The sequence below is a fragment of the Eurytemora carolleeae genome, unplaced genomic scaffold, assembly GCF_000591075.1.
Source record: "Eurytemora carolleeae unplaced genomic scaffold, Eaff_2.0 scaffold792, whole genome shotgun sequence".
In the NCBI taxonomy this organism is placed as follows: Eukaryota; Metazoa; Arthropoda; class Copepoda; order Calanoida; family Temoridae; genus Eurytemora; species Eurytemora carolleeae.
The window spans coordinates 34,339-49,271 of record NW_019397214.1 but is presented as its reverse complement, the minus strand read 5'-3'; the positions used below and the strand labels follow the sequence as shown (position 1 = coordinate 49,271).

The 14,933-nt window shown below is 31.1% G+C and overlaps 1 protein-coding gene across 2 annotated transcripts in view; it reads right to left on the bottom strand.

Moving 5' to 3' along the window:
• LOC111712780 (homeobox protein Hox-B5) overlaps positions 1-11,017 on the bottom strand; it is a gene marked incomplete in the record, with an annotated part of 32,176 nt that extends 21,159 nt beyond the window's left edge. The window contains 4 exon segments of one of the 2 annotated variants that reach the window (XM_023487500.1): positions 2,558-2,560; positions 2,855-3,371; positions 3,614-3,668; positions 10,366-11,016. In XM_023487500.1, coding sequence (XP_023343268.1) covers positions 2,558-2,560; positions 2,855-3,371; positions 3,614-3,667 — 574 coding nt within the window. 2 annotated transcript variants of the gene reach the window in all.
• Between the last annotated feature and the right edge of the window lie 3,916 nt (positions 11,018-14,933).

Genomic DNA, 14,933 nt, shown 5'->3' with positions numbered 1-14,933 from the left:
GTTGATTATCCCCCCTCTCACTGCAGGACATCAGAGTATAAATCTTAAGCAACCACTTCAAGCCGAGTATATTGAATACCTTGGGACGATATCAACACTGCCTTAATCCCAGGCAGTTAATGCAAGCATTAATCAGGCAGATTATGCCTGAAACAAGGCAGATCTGCTGCCTGAAAGGGACCTCTTAAACCTCGTATCTTATTGCAAAAACAATATTAAAAGAATTAAAGTTTGAATTAAGAAGTTAAAAATTGCATTTTGATAAATCAATAAAATTGGATCAATTTCAAAATACAATTTTAATTGTTGATTAATATAAACAATGTTATCAGAATGAAATAGACTGATGAAGGTTTAATTATTTAGAATTAATTTACCGCCAACCTTTCCACACTTAAACTCGTTTATAAGATACTAATCAATATTTATAAAAAAAAGATTGATTTTATTTAAAACGACTTGGCCATGAAGTAAGCGCTCTTGTTTTCTACAAAGAAACTTCACTTATAAAGGCACCATGAGCTCTTGCCACAATTTCTAATATTCAAGTCTCTATATCTTTGCATGCTGATGGTGTAAACATTTGATATTTCAAACTTCGACTAATTAATCTTATAGAATTCATGGTTTAAAAAGTAAAGGTCTGCGACATCGGATTTCAAAAATATAGGTTTTAGAAAATCAGAGTTTGTTACAAGAACTCAGTTTCTGAAATGAAATACAAATTCCATCAACTATTTGTTTTTTTACTTAAATTCTTAAGAAGTAATTGGTAAAATTCTCATCGAATTTTTGCGATTAGTGTGTGTCACGTTTTTAGTGGCTATATTTCTGCCCAGAAGTGTGTTTAAATGATTTAGTTTGATTTCTTTAAAGCGATTTATAATTATTCCATTAATCATTTAGTTGATTCTACGCCGCGTAATTGGTCCTCCCTGCATCCAATAGCAGAGCGAGAAATGAAACATTAATGTTTTTGCTTCGGAAGCCTTAACTTTTTGTCAATCAAATCCGCTCAGTGCTTAGTATTTAGTTTACAGCTGACCCGATATAATTGAAAATGATTTTAAAACTTTTTATTATTATTTTAGTAATTGAATAAGGGGAAAGGGGTACATTTAAAAGGAAGAAGGGGATAAATATTTTTGCAGTTTTTTTAACCTGATATCTAAATGAAACCAAGGATTCATGATTTAGCGGTCATTACCCCAGGTTTTGTTGATTATCTGCAGAACTAATATCATTCTTAAAAACATCTGGAAGTTAAGTCACTGAATTTTGAAAGTAAAAATATAATAATTGGAATTGGAATCCGTGCATTTTTTTAACGAAACTATGTATATCATAAAATGACACCCTATTCTACGCGCGTGGGTTCAGTGCGTTGAAGTCTCTGAAACCAAACTCGAAAACCTGTCCTGTCCAACTTCCAGATATATTTCATCTTCAACCAAACCAGTTTAGCGGGGGGGGGGGTAGAGAGAAGGTTTCCCCAAAATATGATTTAATTTTCAAAAACCTCTACTTTTATTCACAAGCTTCAAAGTAATCAAGAATAACAAATTTATGATGGGTGCGGGGGGGGGTATGTGCCCCCCACCCCCCAAGTAAAAAAATATACTTTTGTTGACACTACACAAATAATGTTGCAGACATAAAAAATTGTGGTTTACATAAAAGTCCTAGGGGAAAATCTAACATTGGAAAAATTGAATACTTAATATTTTGGGGCGCATTGTAATCCATAGTTTAGGCATTTTTTGGACACCGTTAAAAAGAAGATAGGCGGGGCCAATAGTTTTAGTTCTAGATTAAAGTTGTCTTTATCCATAGAGAATCTTTAACTGGTTTATATTCATTAAATCCTNCCCCCCCCTCTTGGTCTAATTGCGCCTGAGTGAGGTTAACTGCCTGACTAAAGCTAAACCAAAACAGGCCACGAACCAGGCAGTATATTCTTTGCTTTATTTAACTCTCCAAATTGTGAAGACTTTTTCAACATTTTACTTTTCCTTAATGAATACATTTTTTCGTGAGGAATGTTTCATGATAAAATAACTGGTTTGAATTCCAACGTCAATCCTTTTCTGCTTAATGATCTTATACTTTTGTCAAAGGTTGAAGGGGGGGGGATGGAGAATGAATTATTTAGTAAATTGTTAAGATACTAGCTTGGGAACCCAGCGTTGTCCAGATTACTAATAGTTACTTCCGCCGTTTACCCGCGCTTGGTCTTAAATTTACGATTTTAGCTATTTTTTCCTATAAACGTCGACCCACTCAGTTCAATATCTCAAAACAAACCCAATAACATTCCCGTAGTTCTCCCGAGTTCCCCCATCCAAATTTGAAGCAAATCGGTCAAGGGGTTTCTTAGTTATGATCAGACAAACAAGCACATAGAGATTACCAAAATAGCACACATGATAAGATTGTACAAATAAATATATCATAAAGAGTGTTAGAAATAAGAATAAAAATGTTTATATTGAAATCAATGTACTTATCACTAACTAGGGGGTACTTGGGGAACTTTTGCTCTAGAGTAGATACTTACATTCTAAAATATACATCTATAAGAAATGGTAAAAATTAAAAAGGTTTGTTCAATTTTGTTCAATTTAGAGGTATGAACTGGATTCATACAGGGTGTTTCAGAATACTTACAACCTCAGAAAATGACCTGAACATTTAACTGGGCCAACTGCATAAATTGCATGCAAGTACATTGTACAGGGTGTCCAAGAACACCCATTTATTTGGTTGACAGTTAAAAATAAGTTTTGGGGTAATTAATGTATTCTGGGACACCCTGTATTTAAAAAAACTGAATTGATAATTAAAAATTACTTACTTTGACCTAGATGGACTCGTTTCATCCACGGGTATATCTGGGGAGGATTTGATTTGACATCCTCCTTTTTGGTCGAGGACGCTGCACCCCCCGACGGAGTGGGGCTAAGGGGGGAGTTGGGGTCCTCAAAATCTGACTCTGGGGATTTTGGAGGATTTCCTCCTGGTCCTGGTTGAGGAGTTCCACCGCTAGATGTGGTGCTAAGGTCCTGCGGGGAACCTACATTAGAATCCGCGTACTTACAACTACCTGCCGGCGGGGCGGGTGGGATACCTAAACTGGTTTGTGATGAGGCGGGAGGTATGAGCCCAGGACTCCGGCGTGACTGGGAGGTGGATGAAGGGGGTGTGTAGTCCTGTGAGGGTGTGGTGGCGGAGCCCCCCATCATATTGGCGTACTGGGCGTACCCCTGGGTGGCGGGAGAATAGCATGAAGGGTACTGCATTCCGTAATATTCTTGACCGGTTCCCGTCGCGGTAGTTCCTGCACCGACACTGCCTACCCCTGTCACCCCGGCCTGAAATGAATAAATAAATATATTTATTTACCAAAAGCAAATAAAAAAATTTAAATCCAAATCAATTCCACATGAAATATCACGTGTGTTTTACCAAGCAATTAAAATTAGTACTTCAAAATAATAATTTGCTTTCAATAAAACGTAATTTAAGTTTACTTTGAGACCACTGCGCTGCATCTTTTAATATTTCAAACATTTTTAAAATTCTAAATTTTCATTTTATCTTAATATTAGCCTACCTGTTCATAACACTGAGCCAGTGTGTTCACAAACTGGTACGAACTCATATCCATCCTAGATAGATATAGATATAGATATAGATTTAGGTGTAGATATAGATATAGATATAGATATAGATATAGATTTAGGTGTAGATATAGATATAGATATAGATATAGATATAGATATAGATTTAGGTGTAGATATAAATATAGATATAGATATAGATATAGATATAGATATAGATATTGATATAGATACAGATACAGATATAGATATAGATATAAATAGATATAGATATAGATATATATCAATTGGGATTGATAAAAGCATTGGTTTAGGAAGAATATTTTATGTTGTGAGAATTAGATTGATTAGGGAGGGATTAAACAAAATTAAATCAAAAATGAATTAGAAGATAATATTTTGAAAAGGAGAAGATATACAATAATAAGGTAATTTATAACTTTATTTGAATTATGGGAAGATTTGAAATATGGGAATGGGGGGAAAAACGATGGAAAAAATTAGAAATGATGTAATCATAAAAATGATGGAAGAGGCAACTAACTAGATGTTAAAATGAAGCCGGAATCATTTTGGTTAAAAAGCATTTTACTTCAAGGGTATACCATTTTTTAACCNAAAATGAGAAGAACAGCTTCCCCAGTATAGATAGGGTTGAAAGGAATATAAAAATTAGAATCATAAAGAAGATAACCCATGAAGAAAGCTAATGATTAAGCATAAAACATTTTAAAAAGACAAGGATTGGAGAAGAAATGTACAATTAAAAAAAATATCAAAAAATAATAAAAAACGAAATGTAGAAAAAGCTAGTAGAAATTAAACGAGAAAGGATGGAGAAGTAAAAAAACAAATGATGAAAGAGATCAGAAAGAGATAAAGATTAAGTGAATATAACTAAGCTGTGTATTGATAATGAAATTATCCACTCGAGTCACACTTGCTCACTTTCTTCTCAACAGAAATATTATCCTATATTTCAAACAAGAACTTTTTATAGTTTGAACAAGAGGTTTTTTATATTTCAAACAAGAACTTTTTATATTTCAAACAAAAACTTTTTTTCAAATTTGAAGAAGAATTTTTTTCTTGTCTTTTGAACATGAATTTCTTTCTTGTCTTTCTTTGAACGAGAACTTTTTCCTTGTATTTCAAACAAGAACTTTTTCCTTGTATTTCGAACAAGAACTTTTTCCTTGTATTTCAAACAAGAACTTTTTTTAAAATTTGAACAATAACTTTTTTCTTGTCTTTTGAACATGAATTTCTTTCTTGGCTTTCTTTGAACAATAACTTTTTCCTTGTATTTCAAACAAGAACTTTTTGCCAATATTTCAAACAAGAACTGTTTGCCATACTTCAAAAACAAACTTCTCACCTGTATTTCTCACTAGAACTTTTTCTGTATTTCAACCAAGCACTTTTTTAATAGTTTGAACAAGAACTTCTTTCCTGTATTTTAAACAAGAACTTATTTCTTGTTTATTTAACAAGAGCGTTTTACTTGTTTTTTTGAACAAGATGTCTATTTTTCCAGCCAAATTTAAGTTGTGAAAATTTTACCCTTTATTTAGACCAAGAACTGTTATTCTCTCTCCTTTTTTAACAAGAATTTGTATCCTTTCTTAATATCATAACTTCTCTTTAACAAGAACTGTTAACATAATTTAAGAACAAGAGCTGTTATTCTTTCTTAAGAACATAAACCTCTCTGTAATAAAAACAGTTATCATATCTAAAGAACAGAAACTTTTCTTTAACAAGAACTGATATCTTTTCTTAAAAACAGAAATTTTCTTTAATAGAAACCTTTATCCTATCTTACGAACAGAAACTTCTCTTTCACAAGAACTGATATCTTTTCTTAAAAACAGAAACTTCTCATTAATAAAAAATGTTATCCTATCTTAAGAACAATAATTTCTCATTAATAAGAAATGTTAGTTTATCTTAAGAACAGAGAATTCTCTTTAACAAGAACTGTTATCCTGTCTTAAGAAACAGAGAATTCTCTTAAACAAGAACTTTTATCCTATCTTAAGAAACAGAGAATTCTCTTAAACAAGAACTGTAATCCTATCTTAAGAAACAGAGAATTCTCTTAAACAAGAACTGTTATCCTATCTTAAGAAACAGAGAATTCTCTTTAACAAGAAATGTTAATTTATCTTAAGAACAGAAAACTCTCATGAACTAGAATGTATGTCCTATCTTAAGAACAGAGAAGTCTCTTTAACAAGAAATGTTATTTTATCATAAGAACAGAAAACTCTCATGAACTAGAATGTATGTACTATCTTAAGAACAGAGAAGTCTCTTTAACAAGAAATGTTAATTTATCTTAAGAACAGAAAATTCTCATGATCTAGAATGTATGTCTTATCTTAAGATACAGAGAATTCTCTTTAACAAGAAATGTTAGTTTTTCTTCAGAACAGAAAATTCTCATGAAATAGAATATATGTCCTATCTTAAGAACAGAAAATTCTCATAAACTAGAATATATGACCTATCTTAAGAACAGAAAATTCTCATGAACTAGAATATATATCCTATCTTAAGAACAGAAAATTCTCATGAGCTAAAATATATGTCCTATCTTCAGAACAGAAAATTCTCATGAGCTAGAATATATGTCCTATCTTAAGAACAGAAAATTCTCATGAACTAGAATATATCTCCTATCTTAAGAACAGAAAATTCTCACGAGCTTCGAAAGTTTAAGTGACCCTTTTATATATAGAAGAGGACCATTCCGTATTTCCAACAGTACCTTGAAACCTTAACCTTATCAGTAATATGATAAAAACTAATGTCGTTCGTTCTGGCTCAACAAAAGTTCTATTCTAATAATTATTCTATTTTGCTGAAGCATTATATGAAAAAAAGAGTTTTCAAAGTTAAAAAAATGGATATCTTATTCATACTTAATCAGACAAAGGTGGTTAGGGTACCGTTGTAAATCATACAAACCTAGGGTGTAAAATACGTTTACCGTCTCTTGAAGAACAGAAATTTCTCAAGAACAAGAACTTTTATTTTGTAAACATTCTTGTTCTTCATTTTTCTACAAATTCTTTTCCTTCTCCACTTATATATCCTATACTATGTAAAATGATTTCCCTTCTACACTTATATATCCTATACTATATAGAATGATTTCCCTTCTCCACTTATATATCCTATACTATATAGAATGATTTCCCTTCTACACTTGTATATCCTATACTATATAAAATGATTTCCCTTATGCACTTATATATCCTATACTATATAGAATGATTTCCCTTCTCCACTTGTATATCCTATACTATATAGAATGATTTCCCTTCTACACTTATATATCCTATACTATACAGAATGTTTTCCCTTCTCTACTTGTATATCCTATAGTATACAGAATGATTTCCCTTCTCCACTTGTATATCCTATACCATAAAGAATGATTTCCCTTCTCTTCTTGTATATCCTATACTATAAAGAATGATTTCCCTTCTACACTTGTATATCCTATACTATAAAGAATGATTTCCCTTCTATTCTTGTATATCCTATACTATAAAGAATGATTTCTCTTCTGCACTTGTATATCCTATACTATATAGAATGATTTCCCTTCTCTTCTTGTATATCCTATACTATAAAGAATGATTTCCCTTCTCCACTTGTATATCCTATACTTTATAGAATGATTTCCCTTCTACACTTGTATATCCTATACTATAAAGAATGATTTCCCTTCTCTTCTTGTATATCCTATACTATATAGAATGATTTCCCTTCTCTTCTTGTATATCCTATACTATAAAGAATGATTTCCCTTCTGCACTTGTATATCCTATACTATATAAAATGGTTTCCCTTCTCCACTTGTATATCCTATACTATAAAGAATGATTTCCCTTCTACACTTATATATCCTATACTATAAAGAATGATTTCCCTTCTGCACTTGTATATCCTATACTATAAAGAATGATTTCCCTTCTACACTTGTATATCCTATACTATATAGAATGATTTCCCTTCTCTTCTTGTATATCCTTTACTATAAAGAATGATTTCCCTTCTCCGCTTATATATCCTATACTATATAAAATGATTTTCCTTCTGCACTTGTATATCCTATACTATATAGAATGATTTACCTTCTCTTCTTGTATATCCTATACTATATAGAATGATTTTCCTTCTCTTCTTGTATATCCTATACTATAAAGAATGATTTCCCTTCTCCACTTATATATCCTATACTATAAAGAATGATTTCCCTTCTCCACTTATATCCTATACTATATAGAATGATTTCCCTTCTACACTTGTATATCCTATACTATATAGAATGATTTCCCTTCTCCACTTATATCCTATACTAGAATGATTTCCCTTCTACACTTGTATATCCTATACTATAAAGAATGATTTCCCTTCTACACTTGTATATCCTATGCTATAAAGAATGATTTCCCTTCTCTTCTTGTATATCCTATACTATAAAGAATGATTTCCCTTCTCCACTTATATACTATATAGAATGATTTCCCTTCTACACTTGTATATCCTATACTATATAGAATGATTTTCCTTCTCTACTTATATATCCTTTACTATATAGAATGATTTTCCTTCTCTACTTATATATCCTTTACTATATAGAATGATTTCCCTTCTCCACTTATATATCCTATACTATATAGAATGATTTCATGTAAAGATCTACTTAGTTTAAATTTTTTATAGAAATATTCCCTTATATATATAGTTTAGAACATACAGTACAGGATTTATTATCAGATGTTCAATAAACTAAGTTTTTTATCCCCTCTCTCTCTTTTTTTTACAAAATGTCTGATTATTACAGTTTTTTCCGAAATCAACTTTTTTATCAATTCTCAAAAACGATTTGTGGATTTCTTACGCAAGAAAAAGTTTTTTGATTTTAGACATGATCCAGTGGTGGAGGGGGAGGGGTGAATATGATGACCCTCATGCTTTTTATATTTAGTTTACTTGGATCTAGATTTGGGCTTTTTTTAAACAGAAAGTTGTTTTTAAAGTTCTTGCCTAAAAGGCTAACGATAAGTGAAAATTGCTGATTGGTTAAAAAGACAAAAAATTATTTTTTGTTTGATTTTTTTTCAACAAAGGAATTGAGTTTTGCCACAAACTCTGATTTCTAATCCTAATATCTTTGGAACCCAATGTCATAGACCCTAGATATTTCTAACTATGAATTTTGTTGATCAAATAAAAGTTTAAAATATCAAAAGTTTACACTATTAGGTTGGAAAGATATAGAGATGAGAAAATTCAAGTTTGTGACTCAATTCCTTTTCATTATCATATGTGCCTTGTTATTATGTATACTGTGAGAGTTCAATATATATACGTGTATACGTATACTTGTAGTGTTGTATTCGTCCAGTTTAATAGATTAAGATAATGATTTAGTCAGATAATGACCGTATCGTAAAATTAGAAAAGAGAGTATTAATGTTTACTGAATTATCAATGACCAAGGAACTGGGTTTTTGCCACAAACTCTGATTTTCTAATACATATTTCTTTGCAAGACGTTATCGCATAGATTGAGCCTGCTTATAATAAGTCTCATAAATTTTTATGACAGGGTCGACTTTGAAGTGTTGCAACGTCTTTGGCTTTGATTTTTCCACTCTAACTCACTTATGTTTTCCTATAGCCCTTTACATGTATATTTGAGCACTACAAATCAATTGTTGTTGGCTAAAATTATCATCGATTATGCATGAGAGCGTGATACCTTAAAATCAAAATGTGTCGTAGACCTTTGATATTTCAAACTCTGAATTGTTAGATCAAATAGTCTAAATTTGAAATAACAAAGGTTTACACCATCAGCTTGCAAATATGTAAGGATTAGAAAATTTGAGTTTGTGGAAAAGACCCGATTCTTTTGTAAACTTAATAAACCGGATACACATCTTAAATCGTACATTCGTATAAACATGTCGCCCTTGGATTAAGCATATTTTCCCATGAAACAATTAAATACACCAACGCATGGTTACTCTAAAAGTCTCTGTACTCTATGTCCATGTGTGAATGGTTGATTACTCTGAAAGTCTGTGTACTCTATGTCCATGTGTGAATGGTTGATTACTCTAAAAGTCTGTGCACTCTATGTCCATGTGTGAATGGTTGATAACTCTAAAACTAAAAGTCTGTGCATTCTATGTCTGAATGGTTGATTACGTGTACTCTATGCCCAATTCTGAGTGTTTAATTAATCTGTAAGTCTGTGTACTCTATGCCCAAGTCTGAATGGTTGATTACGTGTAGAAGTCTGTGCCCTCTATGTCCATGTGTGAATGGTTGATTACTCTATAAGTCTGTGTACTCTATGTCCAAGTCTGAATGGTTGATTACTCTTTAAGTTTGTGTACTCTATGTTCAAGTCTGAATGATTGATTACTCTTTAAGTCTGTGCACTCTATGTCCAAGTTTGAATGGTTGATTACTCTGTAAGTCTTAGCACTCTATGTCAAAGTCTGAATGGTTGAATATTCTATAAGTCTGTGTACTCAATGTCAAAGTATAAATGATTGATAACTCTTTAAGTCTGTGTACCCTATGTCTAAGTCTGAATGATTAATTACTCTATAAGTCTGTACACCCTATGTCCAATTCTGAATAGTTAATTACTCTATAAGTCTATACACTCTATGTCCAAGTCTGAATGGTTGAATCATGTTTACATATTTACCTGATATACAAGAGCTGCTGCCTAATCAGTAGTTACAATCTCAGTCTTTAACGACCCATTAAACAGCTTTAGTCACTTGCACACAAACATGCCGATATTCCTATACGCATTCCTCAGCATATCATCTTACAGATTTACGCAAATCCCTGCGTACACTCACACTGGGGGGTCACGGGGGCAGTTTGGTGGATTTTCAAGTTCTCCCGGATTTTCTTGGATTGTGTACACTCACACAACTCCGCTGGTTTCCGACTTCTACTGAAACACAATCCGAGGATTTCTCGTGAATATATCGAGAGAGAGTTTCTCGGGGGCTTTCACTGCCCAATATTATTATTTTGGGCACTGTGTGTTTATCTTCTCCTGTTTAATTCAACTATCCGTTCTCTCACTACACAATATCTTATTAACTCAAGATATATTACTGCTTTAAATGCCAATGAGTAGAGGGCAATAAATTCTAACACAGCTGTGAATACATCAAAATGGAATGTCGGACAATTTTTTCCACAATTTTTTTTTCGGACGTTTTTTCCCACTTGTATTTTGTGGAGAAGGGTAGGTATATCGTAACCCTATGAGACACCTTCTATCGAACTGAACTATGTGTGTAGAGAAGAACAATAATTATTCCGGGATACAAGGCAACTCTTTCAGGCGAGCGGGCCAGTGAGCAGGCGCGTTTCAGCGGCAGAGACCAAGGGCCGGACCGGGTCAGTTTTTGGGGGGAATTCTGGCGCGGATCGGACTCAGGCCGCCAGGCAGGAAGGGGGGAGGGGAGGGCTAGAATCGGGGTGGGGGGAATAGACGACAGTGTAGAAAATACGGACTAAACCCAACCTGTAGAGTTTTACATATTCATGTTTGGTGTTATCAATCAGATAGAACTTATACTTTAATTTAATGTGCATTGCTAAACAAGCTGTTTTGAAAAAAATTGTTAACTTAAAAGCACATAAAAAGTATATAAATAGATAAACAGATTTTATAGATAGAAAGATAAATAGATAAATAGATAAAAAAGATAATTAGATTAATAGAATGAAAGATAAAAGATAAATAAATAAATAGACAAATTGATAAATAGCTAAATAGATTAATAGATAAAAAGATAAATTGATACATAAGATAAATAGATAAGTAAAGAAATAGGATAAATAGGATAAATAGATTAATAGATTAATAGATTAATAGATTAATAGATTATAAACTGATTATAAAATATACATAAATATAGATACACAGATAAACAGATATACAGATTTACAGATATAGATATTTATAGATATACAGATATACAGATATACAGATATACAGATATACAGATATACAAATATACAAATATACAGATATACAAATATACATATATACAGATATACAGATATACAGATATATGATATGCAGATATAAATATATACATATATACAGATATATCAATATACAGATATACAGATATATGATATGCAAATAAACAGAAAATCAAAAAACAAAAGCATTAGAACAAAAAATGAAGACATATTAAATAATTATAAAATTATTATATTGTGAAAATCTATACATGTGAAAACATAGAATTTTAAAAGTGTAATTTTGTTCAAAAATAAACGTTTTATACAAATATTTAATCATATAAACATTTAAACGTTGAAACAGCAAAAAAAATATTTTTAGAAAGTAAAACATTTCTGAAATGAACTTAAATCTTCTTTTTTCAATAGAATAAAACAAATAAAAATTAATTAATTAATTGATAAAATATTTAAACAGATTAAGTAATTTAAAGAAAAAATCTAAATAACTTGAAAAAATGTACAGTATGGGTTTAAAACTGCAATTAAAAACTAATGAAATATATTTTTTCAACATCATCAATTGTTATTCAGTGTTGGTGAATAGGCCTAAATAGATAAGACAGGAAAGGAACACTAATTAAGAATTAAGATATAAGAACAATTTATGTTATAAATAATTCTTTTAAAAAAATTTATTTTTCAAAAAATTTTTCTAACGAATTTTAGATAGGAGAGAAGAAAGAAATAGAAAAAAATAAGCTAAATTAAAAAAAAAAATGTACTTTTAGTATGATTTTTTATTTAAAAACATGCTACATTTTGGATATGATTATAAATAGATCCGGCTAGGCTCTGATCTAATCATTTTAATTGATTATAGAAAAGTGATAAGATCAATGCAATAATTAATTGAATTTTGATTTAGAAATGCGCATTTTGCAATTTAAAAAAAAATAAATAGATAAAATTTTTTTTTGTCCTTTTTTTGATTTTGTAAAGATATTCCAAAAAAGAACCATTATCAAATATTTCGAAACAAATTAAAAATCTTTTCCTAGTTTTTTTCTCTTCAATTTATCCACCAGTTAATACTGAGCTTATCTTCAATTTTAAACACTGATAAATGTTAAGATATTAAAAAGCTTCATATGGTTTTATATTCATCTACTCTGAACGGCCCCTTTAAAACTTTAAATAAATTAAAGGAGTATTAAAATATTTGAAAAATTTCCCGCGGAATGTTTAAATCCCGCCAAACTTTCTCCAAAATGCGCCAAAGGGAAAGTTTTTATTTTTGGATTTTCACGCAACCTCGACCAAGTCCGATGCCGCCACAGATAACACTCAGTATAATGAGACTGGTCATTAAATTAATGTTGACAACTCGTTTCTGCAAATGTGGATCATACGTAAGGTGGAAAAAAGCCCGCGAAACTGATTTCTCCACCATTTTGAAATCAGCTGATCTAAAACAAGATTCTTGTTAAAACTTCAAGAAAATGTCAAAATAGGAATTTATTGCTTTCTCAGTTTAGTTTTCTTAGACTCAAGTATTTCATGATGTAATTTGGTTTTCAATTGTTATGCTACCTAAGTTTTCAATAATCCTTTAAACGGGGAAGGTGTAGCGACGAAAGGAATAAGACCAAATGAATAAGACCAAATAAACTGACTGAATATATATTTATCAAAAACAGTATTTATACTAGATGCAGTATATTATAATCTAAACAATAACATGTGAAGTATGGAATATGCTGTGTACTGCATTCCAGGAATCCAGGGGCGCCACAAAGGGGTATTAAAAATTTTTTTTTTATCATGTCTCAATTTCTTAAAATTTTAGATTTTATTTTTAATTTTATAACAGTTTTTTTAAGCTTTACATATGGACTTACTTATATGATTCAGTTATGGAAGAAATGGCTCCTATGTGATAATTTTGTTTTTCAAAGTAGAATAAAATAAGATTGAACTTTTACAGAAATTTGTTGACCAAATGTATTGTTAGCCAATATTTTTAATTAAGTTACAACAATGTGGGGCCGAGCTTCTATACCACCTTAAAAAAGTTGAAAATATTAAACAGAGCGTAAATATTGTAAGAAAATTTTTTTTTTGATTTATAAAACAATTATTTTTGAAAAAAAATATATTTGTATCTGTAAAATTAATGACATATTGAAATTAAGGAAAACTCCAAAACACAAATTTTCAAGTAATTTCAAATATACATTTTGTTTTATTTAAGATACGCCATAATAAAACATAATTGCCCCTGTAGAAAATTGTTGCTTTTATAAAGAAGGACGCACATTCATGACTCATGTTAAATCACATCGCGGACGCACATTCATGGCTCATGTTACATCACATCGTGGACGCTAATCAAGACTCCAACTGATGATTGGGTCAGACCCATGAAACGTTTTGTCTTGGAAAATTAATATATTTACCCTTTTCATGTTCAATACCTCCTCCCTCCTTGCTACTTAACCCTTCATTACCTGACCCCTCCCCCCACCTCTTTACATTTTCATGTTTCCGCGGTCTTGTATGTAATTTTGGTGCCATAAAAGTGTTGAAAATAAGTAGTAATAATATTTAATGATTTACGATAAAATATAAAATTCTTAGAAAGCTGGTCTAAAGGTGGCAAGATTTGTAATTAGCTAGAAGGGGGGAGGGGGTGTACCAAAAAATGTTAAACCTGCAACGATAATTATTTACTTAATTATCGGAACCGGAAGTACATTTTTTTAAATTGGGGGGATTTTAAGCAAAATATATCCCCTGTATTCGCCCCCACCCCCTCTTTATTTAGATGTTAATTTAATGGTTAAGGTGTGTAAGAAATGCATAAATATACGTCATTTGATTCAAAAATATGTTTTTTATTATATTTGACAAATATAACAATGTTACACAGGTAGCTTAATTTTTCTTTAAGCAACTAGCTTGGGAACCCAGCGTTGCCCACGTTGCCCGTTTAACCACTCTTGGTCTTAAATTCAGTTTCTTAAATTTAAGTTTAGAAATTTATTATTTTAAAAATCAAAGGACAGGGGGCGCCCCCCCCCCCCTTCAAAAAGGGTTAATATTTTGGTATTCTTCATATTCTTAAGATTTTTAAAGATAATTTTTGTTTCATGGGAGTATTTTTTTACAACATTAATTACTGTCAATAGATTTAGCAAATGAAATGAACCCACAATGTAAACAAAACTGTTTTATTTATTGTAAATTGAAGGCAGGGAGTGGAGGGGGGGGGGGGGG